This window comes from Mirounga angustirostris, unplaced genomic scaffold, assembly GCF_029215605.1.
Source record: "Mirounga angustirostris isolate CCGP_5_RB_7025 unplaced genomic scaffold, mMirAng1.0.hap1 SCAF_1, whole genome shotgun sequence".
NCBI classification, from domain to species: Eukaryota; Metazoa; Chordata; class Mammalia; order Carnivora; family Phocidae; genus Mirounga; species Mirounga angustirostris.
This window is the reverse complement of record NW_026991709.1, coordinates 68,849,569-68,866,020: the sequence shown is the minus strand read 5'-3', so window position 1 is coordinate 68,866,020 and position 16,452 is coordinate 68,849,569. Positions and strand designations below refer to the sequence as shown.

Sequence of the window (16,452 nt, the reverse complement as noted above, 5' to 3'; positions counted from 1 at the left end):
CGGTAGGAATTTATTGCTTTCTCCAGGTTTCTGAGGAGAAAGGCGAAGTTCAAAGCCACTATGCAAAAGCTGACATGGAGAAATTTGACTTCAGGTATTCTTCCCAGTTCAGCCTTCTCCCTTCTGAGGCACGCTGCTTCTGAACATTTGTGTATAGGCTCCTTCCTCCTCTCCCCATCCTGGCACCGATTCCAAAAATGCTTTAAGGGTGGTCTCCTTTATGAAGCCCTCCCTCGTTCTCGGCAACTGGAAGAGAGTGTCTTTGAATTTCTGTGGTAGATTGTGTTGCCCTATGGCGCTCACCTCTCCCCACTTCATGGTGTAGTCCCCTGACTCATCACAGGGCAGGACCCGCCTGTCTCCACCGTTTGTTTCTGGCATGATGCTTGGCAAGGTGGGCAAGTAAGTAAGTGTTCCCTGGGAGAATTGATGAGTGCACGAAGCATGCTTATAGAGAAGTCTAACAAACGTGCAAACCAAATATGCAAAACTTCACGGGGACTTTGAAAACACGAACTGAGTAAGTTAGTCACCTTATTTTTAAAAGTATGATCGTTAATTTGGCTGGGTGCCTTAGGTATTTTTCCTGGATAACTCTGACATAGCAGAATCGTATTATTTTATTTATTTATTTATTTATTTATTTTTTAAGATTTTATTTATTTATTTGAGAGAGAGAGAATGAGAGAGAGCACATGAGAGGGGGGAGGGTCAGAGGGAGAAGCAGACCCCCCGTTGAGCAGGGAGCCCGATGCGGGACTCGATCCAGGGACTCCAGGATCATGACCTGAGCCGAAGGCAGTCGCTTAACCAACTGAGCCACCCAGGTGCCCCAGAATCGTATTATTTTAGAACAAAAATCAAATGGGGACAAATTGCTGTGATGAGCCACGTGTATTTATACAAATGAGGTTAGAAATGTGTTTGTGTGAAAACTCAGATACAGTATCACATTTTCCCCCTCTTTGTGGTAGTTATTAAATCTGTTCTCCTCCTCCACAGTTTAAGGACGCATTTGGCAATTCTGATTACGGACAGACTGTAATTGATAAAGTAAGGTAAGTTTGCTATGGACCGATGGGATACTTCGGAGGCAGGTGTGTGTCTGCCTAACTTCTGGTCTTCTCTTGAGTTATCTAAGGCCCTCCAGTGGCAAGTCACAAGCAGAGGTGGTCAGTCTGAGTGCTAGAGAGGGCTCTGCTTTCCATGTCACACTGACCCTGGCCTGGATGGGCAGGCGGGCGCTTGGGGCAGCAAGATGCTGTCTGTGATTGGCTCCTCAGCAACTTGTACATGTGGCCCAGGGTATCGCCCTGATCAGTTTGTTTGGTTTCATTCCTTGGCTAAAACCACACCTGGTCAAGCCCTAGAATGTGCACTCCAGAGGGCAGGGAGAGAATGAATGGCTCACGGTCATCTCTTTTCTCAAGGCAGGGGAGGGAGTGAGGGAGACAGGAATATCCCAATCACATACCTGGCTACTGAAGGGCCAGCAGTGAGCTCTTTTCTGCAGGAAGAACAAGCAGTTATTGAATGTATCAATATGCAATGACTGGTGTTGGATGCTTATTTGGGGACCCAAAGAGGCAGAGGAGTCTCAAGAAATTGCTGATTCCATGGTGGCCTTCTCTGAAGCATATTAATACACATGCGCTGCAGGCCAGGGAAAGAATGTTCTAGGATGAATGGAGTTGTACAGAGAAAGCAGCCCTAATGTGGTTATGTTTTATGGTTTTACTGTTGCATCTGTCTTTATGAGCTTTGTCAAATCCTTTGTGAAATAAGACACAGTATACATATTTGATACATACAAATTCAGAGGAGACCTATAAAAGTGGGGAGTTTTGAGCTTGGCGGTGAACAAGGGGCCTCTGTGGTTGGTAGCCAGGAGGCCAGCAGGCAGCCTAATGGGAGGCATGGGGCTCACATGGCAAGGGCAAGCAGCAGGCAGAGGCCCTGAAGCTGGACGTAGGTACACAGCAGACTGCTGCTAAGTGCTCTGCATTGTTTCAGGGCATGTTTTAGGTTTGGTTTAGTGGACAGCAGGGAGTTCGTGCATCAGGGATGACTGGATAAAGACAGGATTCGTGAGCTGTGGTGGCGTCAGCCACATCTGTACTTCATTCCTGGCCTTGGCACTTTTCCTGCTGTGTGACTGGGCAGGTGTTTCAACCTCTCATGTCATCTGCATTGCTGGGATGATCTGATTGACTTCCTGGAACCTCAGGAGGAGTAAGTGGGATACCATGTGAAAGATGACCCACACAGAGTGACTGGCGCATAGTCGATTTCAACACGTAGCAGTTCCTGTCTGTGTCCCTTCCCCAACAGGGAACCTTGCAAGTGTGATGGAGAGCTGGTCCCGGGGAGGGGGGGCGTGTTCCCCGATACTGTGGCATATGTTTGCTTTTTAAGGACTTACTGAAAGGGAGCCAGGAGCGTTCTTCTACTTGTGAGCTCAGTGTTAGAGACGAACCAGCTCGGGCACCTCAGGGGGTGTGCAGGGCCCTCTCTCACCTAGAAAGCCATTTCTTCGGCTCCAGTCTGGTGCTCTCTCCTCTGCTCCCTGAGCTCTTTCTCTACAGCATCCACGTTGGAATTGGAAGGATCTTCAGAATTTCTCTTGCAAATCTCTCTTAGGAAAGAGGAGGAGACTCAGGCTCAGGGAAGCTGTGACTAGTCTTGGTCCACAAAAGGTGGTGGCCATCTTGGGTCTAGATCTCAGGCCTCTTAGCACCAAGGCTACTGCTCTGACCATTTATGCTATGCCGTTCTGTTATTAAATATGCAGTGGTTCCATTGTTCCTTTCATTGTAAGATTTTGCCCCCTAAATTAGAGTGTGCGCTAGTAGGTTCTTTGAATGAATGAATTGTGATGGCTTTTCTTTCCTAGACCCTGCTGCAAAATGATACCAGAGATTTCTGGTCATTTTTCAACTGATCTCTTTATCAAATGACTTGTATCAAATATCCTTTGCTCACTGCCCTGTACATTCTATGGCCACCTCTAAATCCTATCGTGAATGAATCATTTTCAGCTAGAATCTGAAGCCCATTTTGTTTTTTGCACTCCTTTGTGGTGACCGTTCCTAAAAAACAGAATTTGGTTCTGATTTTGGATTTTGGATTTTCTCGATAGTTCTGAAGAACTAACATGGCTGTAAACATTTCCTAAGCGGGTTGGGCTATGTTTCCAAGCTTCTGATGTTTCTTCAAAAGTCATGAGTCTTGAAGACACACAGCCATAGGTTGGAGAGGGAAGGAGTTTTTGAAAGTCCTTTTTCCCCCCCCGTCTCTTTTAGTGGTTGTATCACTTGATTCCTCTCGGACAGTGGAAGAATTAGAACTTGGCACAGCGGTTCTTGGGGCGCAGGCACTCAGTATCTGGGGCTCTGAGGTAGTGGTCTTCGCTCATGCTCCCTACACCCCACTCTCCTTATTTCAGTGTATCACGTGTACAAGCTCAGCAAGAGACCTACTCTTGATTTTCTACAGAAAGGGACAACTTAGTTTCAGATGTTACCTGTTCTACTTCTGGTTAGCTCCAGGCTTCTAGCTCCTAAAAAGGATTGTCCACAATTTTTCTCAATATTCTCCAACAGGGGGGCGCCTGGGTGGCTCAGTTGATTGAGCTTCGGCTCAGGTCATGACCCCAGGGTCCTGGGATCGAGCCCCGCATCGGGCTCCTTGCTCTGCGGGAAGCCTGCTTCTCCCACTCCCACTCCCCCTGCTTGTGTTCCCTCTCTCGCGCGCTCTCTCTCTCTGTCAATTAAATAAATAAATAAAATCTTAAAAAAAAAATATCCTCCAACAGGGCATTGTTTAGCTAGAGATGGCCTCTGAGCACACATCGAAGAGAGCTAGATCTCTGGGCCTATAAACCGCCATCTTACTGCACCTCCAGGCCCCCCGTATTTGGGCCCCAGTTGTGGATGTAGGACAGTGGGTCAGGACTAGAGGAGACAGGAGTGTGGGAGGTTCTGAAGACCAGTCTGTGGATCCTTCGGTTCAGTTCATCAAGCGATGGATTCCTTTCATTTTCAGCACCTCTCCTTCGGCGAGATCAGCAGTGCGTGCTGGGGACAATGCTGCTGTGGTGGACGTCCTAAACATCTTCGCAGAAACTACAAAAGAAAGTGAGAAGACTGTGTCTGCGTCAATTTCCAAAGCAATTCAAAGCAGCAAGGGTGACTTTACAGGATATAATTGTAAGCATTCAATACTTTTCTTCGAAGTTCCCTTGAAGACCTACCTTTTTTTTTTATTATTGCTTAAAGATTTTATTTATTTATTTGAGAGAGAGAATGAGAGAGAGAGAGAGAGAGCATGAGAGGGGGAGGGTCAGAGGGAGAAGCAGACTCCCTGCCGAGCAGGGAGCCTGATGCGGGACTCCAGGATCGTGACCTGAGCCGAAGGCAGTCGCTTAACCAACTGAGCCACCCAGGCACCCGAAGACCTACCTTTTTGTAAACATTTCCGTTCTCTGTGAGAAGGGGGCAAGAAGAGCAGGAGACTTGAATCCACAGATGGGCCCAGTTCCAGTGAACCAGGCATTCTTCCTCCCTCTCCTCCCTTGCTTGGTTCTACTCCTTTCCAGCCATCCCCGCCCTCCCCCCCCCCCCCCCATGTCATCACACTGACCAGTTTGCTCCTCTCTTTGGAAGGTGGGAAGGTAGGAAGAAAGGAGAAACAAGAAGGCTTTATACCAAGCTGTAGCTTCCAGATGATCCCAGAAAGCCTTCCTTGCCCTGTTTCCCCTTTAGGCTGACCCGCCAGCCCCCCGGCACAGCTGGAACGATTCACTCTTGCTGTGTTACAAACCACCCCCAAGCTTAGTGGCCTAAAACAACAACCATTTATTTATCGCACTGACCTAATTCCTCTCCCTATTGTCTCACTGACCGTATTTCTGAATTGTCTGTGCCTCTCAGCTCAAACTCTGTGTGATTATTATGGTTGTGAAAAGGAAAATGAGCAAGACAACTGTAGCGATGGTTTGCTGTGTAAATGCAAGCAGGGGATGGAAAGACCTAACCCCCAGGTCCCTTTGTGTGTTGGTGAGTGTTCACTTGCTTGTTAAGCGTTCTTCTCAATGCCTACCTTCTCTCCTTTTTCATTTGCAAAATACAAGCTTTACTGCTCACGGTTCCATGTGCATTCCAGAGTCTGAGGGGGGTGGATTTGGGCTTTAGACACGCGAACCTGGCGAGGCAGCCCGTGCGCATCTTCGCAGAAAGCGTGCCGTGCGCGCAGCCAGGCAGCCCCCCACTTGACCCAGAGAAAGCAGTATTAAAAAATGGTGTTCTGTGACATATCACTTTGGGGTTGAAGGGGTTGTTTTTGCAAATAACTCAGAAATGTTCTTTTGAAGTTCCTGCTGTAAAGTGTCCTGACACCTGCAATGCAGACAACAATGAGCAGTGCTTAGTGAATAAGAGCGGCGGGAACCCTGAATGTGTGTGCCTGTCGGGCTACAAGAAAGATGATCGTGGGGTCTGTCAAGAGTAAGAAGTCGTTCCTTTTTCATCTTACCACAACGGGAGCTAGCCAAAGGATAGAACGTATAGATACACGCATGGGTTTAGGGTCAGGATGTTGGAATGCTGCCATACATTGGTAGGTATAAGAGCACCATCAGACCATCGTCATCAGCACTGATGGTTCTTGAACATTCTCTGTGTGCTAGGAACCGTGCTAGGTAATACATGTCTCACAGCAACACTGTCAGGAACGAATTAGTTCCCCGTTTGCCAGGGAGCAATGTGAAGCTCAGAGAACGTAAGTAACAAGCCCCAACTTACAGGGCAGCAGTTAGGTGGCAGAGCCGTGGGGCCTTGCAGCCGAGGCCCCCTCCCCCACACCGCAATGCTCCATGCCTCTGGGCTTCAGCTGAGTTTGAATTGCTGGATCTTCCTGAAGCTCAGAGGATGGGGGGTTCAGTCAGTAGGAAATGGGACCAATTGGAATTGTGTCCCCTCTTCAGCCTTCCAGAGCTCCATGGAAGTTGCTCACCTGGAAGAATAGGAGCATAAGGAAGAAAAGAGAAAGAGGAGAAGGAGAAGGGGGGGCAGGTAGAATGAAGGCAGATGGAAAGGAAGACATGGCGGTTGGGTGGGAACTCTGACATGTTCCCCGCAGAGACTGTACCATGGTTTCCATTATTGTATTTTAGGTGTGCATTTGGCTACAGCGGAGTCAACTGTGAAGACAGTGAGTATAAAAGTTCTGCTTTGTTATTAAGCTTCTGAGAAATAGGGAACGCATTCAAAATTCTGCCCAGGACTCCAAAGTCTCTGGCTCCCTTCATAAAGAGTGAGACAGTCTGCCTGCAGTTTGCATTCTGGGTCATGCCGTCCCATGCCTGCCTTCAGATCCTGGGCAGCCGCACCCCGTTATAGAAAATAACAGGACCCAGCCCAAGAGGTGGGCTCTGGGCGTCCTAACATTCTGTTCATTTTCCATCACTAGCAAAGATAAAAGACCAGTATATTCCAAAAATGTCTGTGGTCATGGGAGAGCAGAACTAAAAACCGTTGAAATATTCAAGTCTTCGGGTCCCCGAGCCATTTACTAGCTTGTGATGTGTTGTTGCAAGTTCAGGTGCTTTCGTTCTCTCCCACCCCCCACCCCCACCAGATTGGGACAATACTAACTTTATATTTTTAATTATATTACATTTTAAATTTTACATAATGAACTAAAGACTGATGATCCGAGATGAAGGAAACATTACTGTTGGCCTCTCAGGCAGCCACAAAGTTAGTGATGAAAAATGCTCTCACTTTCTGTTGTATTTCGTTGCAAGGCTGGATTTGCTAAGTCTTTCCTTCCTTCTGGGCTTTCAGCATGCACACCTACAGAGTGAGAGGTTTGGACCAAATCCCTTTGCAGACATGGTCTACACCCCTATGAATCCAGGTTGGAGGTGGCCTCTATGGCAGTCATGGAGCAGAAATCTGAGACAGAGGGTTCTAGAACAGCACTGTCCAATAGAAATGTAATGGAGCTTCATATTTAATTTCAAATTTTAAAAATCCTAACTACATTTATTAAAGAGAAATAAGTGAACTTGATTTTAATAACATTTTATTTCACTTCATGTATCAAAAATATTTTTCAGCATGTCATCAGTAAGTGTTTCTCCATGAGAAATTTTAGGTTTGTTTTTTCTCATACTGTGTGTTTGAAATCTGCCGTGGGTGCCGTCCGCACAGGCCAGCTCGTAGCCACATTGGCCAGGCTCGGTAGCGCCAGCCAGAGCAGACTAGAGGAAGAGAATGGTCGCCACGAGCTCTCCCCTCACTGATTCCATGAAGCCTCTGTTAGTGACAAATTTAACTCCAGCCTCGCTCCCCCTGCTTATCTGCAAGGTCAGACGTGGTGGGCAGGAGAGGCAGCAGAGGTTAGGATGGGATGCTCCCCTCCGTTGATGTCTCATCGTCCGCAGAGCCCAGGAAGGCCCTGCCCACCCCCCCATCACGGCCGCCTCTGTTGTTTATGGTCTTTTATCTGGCAAGGCAGCCTCTTCCGGTTGGGTTCTGAAGACACAGTACCCCCCCAGCCTGGCACCCAAGCTGGCCCTGGTGGGGGCGGGGACCACAACCTGATTGTCTTCACAGCCAGGAACCTCTGGGAACACACGTACCTGTGCAGTAGGCAATGGGGGCTGCTTGTGGGAGGCTGTGCCTACTCTCTGCTTTTCCTTTTCAGAATTTCAGCTGATCCTCACTGTCGTGGGCAGCATTGGCGGTGCCCTCATTCTTTGCCTGGTGATTGCACTGATCTTCTTAGCAAGGTATGGAGTGGACGTATCCCTTTCCCTAGGGCTTAGCACCACCGGCATCACGCTCCAGGTTCAAAACATACCTAGCCTTGCTGGGGCAAGAGAAGGGAGATGAGGCGAGACCCCTCTAACACTGTTGGCTTTTTCTCTTACCTTAATTTGCTTTGGCTTATATAAGCCATTCGTGATTATGAAGAAAACAGAAAAATGTGTAAAGGAGCACAAGTAAAAAACCACTCACAAAACTTACCACCCTGAGGCAACTAGCATTTTGGCATATATCTTTCCAGATTTTTTTCTTTTTAAATGATGGTATAGACATAATTTTGTGTCCTTCATGTGAGTTTGTTTTGTTGTTGTTGTTGTTGTTTTTGGTTTTTGCTTGTTTTAGAGAGAGCACATGCGGGGGGGTGGGAGGGGAGACAGAGGGAAGAATCCCAAGAGCATGGAGCCCGACTTGGGGCTCGATCTCACAACCCTGAGATCATGACCTAAACTGAAACCAAGAGTCAGACACTTAACCAACTAAGCCACTCAGGTGCCCTTTGTGTTAAAAAATATATATATTGTTAAGGTTTATGATAAAGTTCCCGCCATTAACAGGGAGAGAGAACACTGTTATCTCTATTCCATTTGAAATGTGCCAAGTGGGGATGCACTTTGGTAAAAACAAGCTGCTTGTTTGTAACATTTCACTCATATCTTATATTTTGGCAGAATAGGTATTTTCGCACTATAATGTGAGAGGATAAATAGATTTTGTTTCTTCTTTCTTTTTTATTATTCCAGTTTGATATTAACTCTTCCCCAAAGCCTTTATTATAAGGATGCAAAGCTGAGAACCAGAAGTATGACCTTCCCTTTTCTAGGAAGATGGCCAGAACATTCTGTTCTGGAGCAAGGCTGTCTCCTCCTTCCTTAGGAGGATTGCCTAACTGTCTTGGGTCTCCAGCATCCTCAGCGGCTGCGTGTGGAACCTTGTGACCTCACGACAGCTATGTTTCTCAGCTCCTGCTTCCTGCTGCAGAGCTGGGTTTGCTCCTAGTTCAGCCTCAGATTCTGATTCTTGGGAACACATCAAGAATTACAATTTCTTGACCATTTCAAAGGGAATGAAGCTTCTCCTCTGCTCCTCTCCTCCTCTCCTTAGACAGGAGTGCTCCCGAAAGGCGAGAACTCTGTTGTAGGCTAGGCTGGCTACTGGGGTCACAGGGTGAGTGGGTCTTCCCTTATGACATTTCCGGTGGGAGACAGTCATCCTGGGAGTGCATTGTAGACAGCACAGATGCAGCCGGTCCAGTCTGCACTCCAGCGGTCCAGGGCACTGCAGGGGCAGGTCTGTGGGCCAGAAGGCAGGAAGGGTCACTGTCAGGATTCATCGGAGGTGGGTACCTCCCTCACCTCCAAGTGCTTCTACTGGGCCTTGAATACTTACACTTGAGGTCCTTGAGGGGCTACAGCAGACCCTGGGAAATGCCTTTTTCTCCTTGTAAGATCTTTATACCTTGAACTTGTTTTATTGGCTGAGGTACTTCTGTAGACATTGACTTTGCTTGAATGAAAAATTATATCACAGATCGTCTTTTCTCTTTGACTTCTATGATTATTTTCATATATAACTCAAAAGCACACTTAAGAATAGTAACATTATTAGCAAAATTTGCATAGACCAACAGAACTGGATGGCAGTGTTGGATCAGTGTTTATGTTCTGGTGTTGATGGTTACGGAGAGCTTATGAGGAGACTGTCCTAAAACTTAGGGAATGTACACTGAACGGAGTAGTGAAGTATTATGGGTAGTGGGGCATCAGGGCTAAGCACTTACTCTTAATGGTGCAGAAATGTTAACAGTTGGGGCATCTCGGTGAGGGACGCATGGAAGCTCTGTGTAATTTTTTGGTTTGTACCTTATATGTAAATTTGAAATTATTTCAGAATTTGAAAACATTTTTTTAAAAGAATACTAACATTTGCGTCAAGGAACTTTCTGCCATTGTCAGATCCTAATTCTTGTTACCATTTATAGCCCAAGGAACAAAAACAAGAATACTGAAGAACAGAACTTGATTGAGAATGACTTTCAAAACCTGAGACTGCAGCAGACGACAGGCTTCAGCAATCTCGGAGCAGATGGGAGCATCTTCCCTAAAATCAGGGCAAATGTCTCCAGTCAGCCACCGAATCCCTATGCACACCAGAGAAGCATGCCCCGCCCTGACTACTAGGTGAGTCAGTGGGCTTGGGAGGGAGTGGAATGCCCAGGGCAGAGCAGGGACCCGGCCATTGGATCTTCAAGTTCTGGCTGCAGGCTTCTTTGTTTTTGTTTTCCAATCAAAAGAGAAAGATTAAAGGATGCCCCTTCTATTGTTTTTTTGGTTTTTTGCTCCCTCCTATTGTTAAATGGCCACCACTTGGGTCCCTAACACTGACCATCTATGTGACTTTAGACACATCACTTAATTTCCCTGGCCTTCTATTTCCTCAGCTATAAAAAAGAAAAACAATTTAGATGCCCTTAAGGTCCCTTTACATTATAAACTTCCATGGATATGACTCCAGTCGTTGTAATGACAATTCCCAGGCTGTTTGAGGATCTAGGACCCAGGTCAGGCCTGGGGAGAACTGTTGGATGTAAGCATGGTTCTGTCCGATCCTTCTAGCCTTACCATATCAAGGCAAATCTCTCCTTTCCTCCCCCCAGGCCTCAAGGCATAACCCAATCAGTTTTCTACAGAGATAAGGCAAGTGAGGCTGGTGCTATTTTATTTCCCTTGGTAGGACTATTCATTAGATTTGTATTGGATAATCATGCCGGCATTGCTTAGTGTGGTCTTGAATGTATCTTTAAGAAGCAACTTTGATGGGGAAGGGCGCCAAGGGGACTGAGCTAGAAGGAAGGAAGGTGATGAGGGAAGAGAAAAGGGGGCCAGAGAAGAGAGAGGTTAAAAGAGCAGCAAGGAGAGAAATGACTTCCTAAGGAAGTGAGAACGGGAGGAAGGGAAAGGGGGAGAGGTGGGGGGAAGCGTAACCAGAAGAGTGGAAAAATAAAGAGGATGAAGAAGGCAAAGGATGCCGGAGGGCGGCAGAGAGGGCTGAGGATAGGGGCAGAGACTCCGCGTTCTCTGTGCCCATTTCACTTCTGCAGACTTCCCCCGGCGAGCACACCGCCCGCTGAGGATCTTAACACACTATGATGACCATTCTGGGAAAACGTGGCTTATTTCTATTTTGAAATCCCATGATTTATTTTGCACATAAAGTTTTCTTTAGTCGTGGAAGTCTAAATAATGTTTCGTGTGTGTACAAGGGGTTGACTCGCACCATGTTGTCTGACCATGTTGGGTCAGACACATGGTCTAGTCAGCAGCAGCCAAGAATGGGCGTCCTATGGGAGTGCCTGCTGGCCCCACCCAAGGTGAACCTTAACCAGCAGACTCATTACAAACCTCCTTTCCTCCTTAGGGGGAGAGCTTTACATCAAGCATAATCTCTAAAGAGAACCAACCCCTTAGAGGTAGAATAAGCATGGGATTTAGAGCCCGGGTTAGAAGCCTCGCCCTTCTGTTACTCGTATCAGCTGTGTGATCTTTGACAAGTTATTCGACTTCTCTGGGTTTGTTTTCTCATCTGTGAAATGGACGTACGGATTTTTCTCTCATAGGATAAAAATCAAATAAGCTAATACGGACAGGGAACCTAGAACAGTGACTGTTCTAATTTGAAAAGTAGTATTCAAATACTGTTAATTGAAGTAATGTTAATAATTTGTTAATCTAATTTTTCTCAGAGGTTTCGGTTGCAATACTTCTAAGAGTTTCTTCCCCCCTTCTCTCTTTTTGTGTAGAATGGTAAAAATTGGGGACCATCCATGGCCCTTGGCCCAATGTAGGAGCTTTTCTTTTGAGTGTTTAAAAGACCAATGGGGAAGTGAGCAGCCAGGAGGATCTGGCCTTTGGAATTCCTCTGCCACCCAGGACCCAGCCTCTCTGGATAAAGTTGTGACTGCTTTCAAGGAATGCTGCCTGTTTGCTAAGTACCTAGGAAATTAAATGCATATAGATGCTATTAGCATTGCTAAGATAGTTGATTTTGTCCAATCAGTACAGTGGTTAGGTTTCTGGTTTTGTTTTTTTTTCCTGGTGGGGCAACAGTAACCATTTCCAATCTAGAGGAAAGCCCCCCAGGATTGTTGACTCCTGGGAGAATGTTGCTTTGAGTTGATAGCCTACAGATATGTAACCTAATTCTGAGAGACTCTTACGCACCAGCTATGGCGGTCCCAGGGCATGGGAAGAAATACCATCTTCTAAGGTTCTCGGGCTCATTCTCTAATAAGTTAAAATAGGATGCTACTTTAGTCCCTCCAGTGTAGGCATTTCATCACCCTTGCCCTGCCAGGAGCTTGTGACCTGGCCTCACACCAAGGAGACAGAAAAAAGACCTGCCTCTCAGCTTTTGGGGGAGAAGTGACTGGGAATGCAGGATCTTTTTGATGTTAATTAGAAGGCCCAGACTAGAACTGCCCACCATGGAGTACATCCTAGAGTTTTTTGTTTTGTTTTGTTTTGTTTTGTTTAAGATTTCATTTATTTGACAGAGAGAGACAGTGAGAGCAGGAACACAAGCAGGGGGAGTGGGAGAGGGAGAAGCAGGCTTCCCGCCAAGCAGGGAGCCCGATGTGGGACTCGATCCCAGGACCCTCGGATCATGACCTGAGCTGAAGGCAGACGCTTAACGACTGAGCCACCCAGGCGCCCCACCCTAGAGTTTTTGAAATGCCAGTAGGTGGTAGAGGCGGGGAGGGAAAAAAACCCAAAAACCATAACCAGGAGTGAGAGGAACAGAGGCAGAAGGGAGCTGGGCTGGGAGGATGAGTGTGGGAGAACGCTCGCTGGACCCGCCTTCATCCTCAGATTCTTCTCAATGAGCAAACGGACATTTCCTCCAGTTCACGTCCTACCCATGACTTGGAGCCTAAGGAAGTGTGAAGACAACACCCCAGGGGCAAGAGCTGGAGGTCACTTTGAGAAACTGCAGATTCTGTTTGGCTGATGGTGAAAGAGGGAGCTCGTGGCTCCTCGGCTCCGGATGTCCGGGCTCAGGACGCAGAGTGCAGAGGTCCTTCGTGGAGGCCCCGGCCTTCGCTGTGGCCGCCCGCGCGCACGCAGACACACCCAGCACGCATTAATGTTAATAGTGTCCTTGTTTATGCCTAATGTCTGGTCTCCTTGCAAGTTATTTTTATTTGTTGTTACTGTTACTTGTTCTTGACTATTAACTGTAAGAGGTAACAAATAAAGTGTCTTTGGTAGGTGGCATCCTTCCTTGTGTTTGGGCCCTTCGGTGATGCACATAGCAGCGAGTCTCCCTTTCTCTTTCTTTTTTTTCTTTTTCTTTCTCTTTCTTTCTTTCTCTTTCTTCTTTCTTTCTTTCTTTCTTTCTTTCTTTCTTCTTTCTTTCTTTCTTTCTTTCTTTCTTTCTTTCTTTCTTTCTTTCTTTCTTTCTCTTTCTTTAACTTAAAAAAAAAGATTTATTCATTTATTTTTAAAGCGGTGGGGAGGTGCAGAGGGAGAGGGAGAGAGAATCTCAAGCAGACTCCCCGCTCAGCATGGAGCTGACACGGGGCTTGATCTCATCACCCTGAGATCATGACCTGAGCTGAAATCAAGAGTCTGACACTTAATCAAATGAGCCACCCAGGTGCCCCTAGTCTCACTTTCAATAGCAAACATGACACATGGCAAACTAGATTGATATCTGCAGTCCTCATTAGGGGCTGTTAGATCACCCAGGGTAATTGTTTAATCGTGTAGTAGATGTTTCTGGCTGCTTCCCCATGCACATCCTACTTCTCTCCCATTATGAAGCAGCCAAGCATTTTGGGTGGGACCAATCTGACCCCCAGCTCCAACGGCGGGTCTTGGTTGGCCCAAGCCAATCAGTGGAACCCCATTCCCCCTGCCAGTGATAGGTTTAGTGAGCACACGGCGTAAGTGGATACAATTAGAATAAAGCCTTAATTTTAGTAGAAGGCTTGGAGAAAGAAACGCTTTGTTCTCTTAACAAAGTGGGCTTAAGGATGTGAGGCCTCACTGCTTCAGTTTTGCTGAGCTGACACACAGAACCACGGAAAAATGGAGCGGGATCTCTGATCAGACCATGCCTGAAGCATCTGGACTTTACTGTTGGTCCACTGTGAGTACTATTTTTGGAGCTGAAAGCATCCTCACTGACACCACTCATGTTTACTCTCGTGTTCACAAGGCTAGGTGGTAAATGGGATAAAAGAAACACTCTTAGGAGCTATTAATACCTGTAAAAACATTAGCCATTAATCAGTTCACAGCAGCAGAAGTAATGTAGATGTAACTTAAAATTGGTTGGCTTTTGGGTGCCTGGGTGGCTCAGTTGGTTAAGCGTCTGCCTTCAGCTCAGGTCATGATCCCAGGGTCCTGGGATCGAGTCCCGCATCGGGCTCTCTGCTCGGCGGAGAACCTGCTTCTCCCTCTCCCTCTGCCTGCCTCTCTGCCTACTTGTGCTCTCTCTCTCTATCTCTTTCAAATAAATAAATAAAATCTTAAAAAAAAATTGGTTGGCTTTTTAAATATTTTTTTTTTATGTGAGAGAGAGAAAGCAGGAGCTGGGAGGAGAGGGAGAAGCAGGCTCCCTGCAGGGAGCCTGACACGCAGCAGGGAGCCTGACGTGGGGCTTGATCCCAGGACCCTGGGATCATGATCTGAGCTACCCACGCACCCCTACATTTGAAGATGATTCTGGATTCAGTGTTAGAAGCAGGCTGTTGGAACCTCTTTTCTAAAGAGTCCCACCTTCCTTGTGGCCCACTGCACCTCAGCATGCCAGTTTCCATCACTTCGTGAATGTCCTGGGCCATACAAACTCTGGGCTTCATGACCAGAGTATCATCCGTTTTTCACAGGCTTTCATTGCTATTGTTTAAATAAAAGGAATGCTCTAAATAGGCATATGTGTAATGTTTATGAAAAGGACTTTCACATTCAAAGTTGCTTTTGATTCTTACATAATATGACCTACAATTCATTTGTTTCTGCTCACTGGGAACTTTGCAAAGGTTTTCCAAACTGATTGTCCCACAGCCTTGGAGGGCTGTCAGAATGAACTTTCTAGGGGCACCTGGGTGGCTCAGTCGTTAGGCGTCTGCCTTTGGCTCAGGTCATGATCCCAGGGTCCTGGGATTGAGCCCCGCATCGGGCTTTCTGCTCTGCGGGAAGCCTGCTTCTCCCTCCCTCTCCCACTCCCCCTGCTTCTGTTCCCTCTCTCGCTGTGTCTGTCTCTGTCAAATAAATAAAATCTTTTAAAATAAAAAATAAAAAAGAATGAACTTTCTAAGATGCGAATCTGGTCACGATGCTCCCTTGCTTAAGGCTTTCAGGGGTTCTCCACTGAGAGGCGAAAGCTCACAGAACTGAGGCTGACTCCCCTGGCTCATCACTGGTCACCGGGCAGGTACCACCAACCACTCCAGCTTTGCCTGATGCCCCCACCCCACCTGAACCTGCTGCTCCACAACCAACCTCTTCATACCTCCATTTCTCCACTCATGCTGTTTCCTGCACTGGGAAAGCCCTTTTCTTAAAATCTTACTTTAAAAAACTGGGGGAGGGGGCCCTGGGTGACTCAGTCAGTTCAGCATCTGCCTTCAACTCAGGTCATCATCTCAGGGTGCTGGGATCGCGTCCCCCATCGGGCTCCCTGCTCAGCGGGGAACCTGCTTCTCCCTCTGCCTGCCACTCCCCCTGCTTGTGCTCTGCCTCTTCCTCTCTCTCAAATAAATAAATAAAATCTTTTTTAAAAAAGCCCTTTCCTTCAACTGTCTAATAATCACCTCCATCTGTCTTGATCAGCTAAACCATCATCCCCTCTGACCAGCTTTTTCCAGTCCTCTCCTTCCCCCCGTAGTCCTCTCAAGTAGAGGTATGCCTCCTTCACATCCCAACAGCGTCCTGAAGCCACTTCCCCCAGGAAAGGGGGGTGCATGGTGAGTCTGGGTTTCCTTCTCCCCCGCACAATGCCTGGCATGGAATATTAAATGATTGTGAAACAGCAATGTAAAGTGGGCTCTCCCAGCTCGGGCTTGAAGAGTGTGTTCATTACATGGTGATGGTTCATTGTAGTGATGGTTTCACAGGTAACTCAAAACTTGTCCAGTTGTGCACTTCATATACGTCTGTACATATGTACACATGCTTATTGTATGTCAGTTATACCTCAACAAAGCTATTTTTGTAAGTGGGGGGTGGACTCTTACACAGGGGCCTCTCCGACCTTGAGGGAGGCATCCTCTGATCATAGCCCTAGGACAGCACAGGAACATGTACGTGTTATTCTGCTGGTCTCTACATTGGACTGAAGGTCCTCTAAGGTCAGCACTGGGGGAAATGAGCTGGAGACAGGACGCTGCCCTGCTGAGAGGTTTTAAATCTTCTCAGCTGTATGTTGAAGTCACCTGAGAAGATTTAAAACTCGCAGATGCCTGGATCTCAGAGCACTCCATCGGTCTAGGGCAGCCTGAGCATCGGGATTGCTTAAGCCCCCGGGGTGACTAGAATGTGCAGCAGATTTTGAGAATCACTGTTTTAGATCAGTGAGTGGTTTGGCTCCTCACAGCCAACACCCAGATCACATCATT

The 16,452-nt window shown here is 47.0% G+C and overlaps 1 protein-coding gene across 1 annotated transcript; it reads left to right on the top strand.

Annotated features, from left to right (window-relative positions):
* Positions 1 to 987: 987 nt before the first annotated feature.
* On the top strand, positions 988 to 13,124 carry MUC13 (mucin 13, cell surface associated; the record flags this gene model as incomplete). The annotated part of the gene is made up of 8 exons (XM_045903019.3): positions 988 to 1,058; positions 4,045 to 4,208; positions 4,932 to 5,057; positions 5,372 to 5,504; positions 6,173 to 6,210; positions 7,711 to 7,795; positions 9,811 to 10,009; positions 11,629 to 13,124. Coding segments are annotated over 7 exons (816 nt in total), but the record flags the coding sequence as incomplete, so codon positions are not given.
* Between the last annotated feature and the right edge of the window lie 3,328 nt (positions 13,125 to 16,452).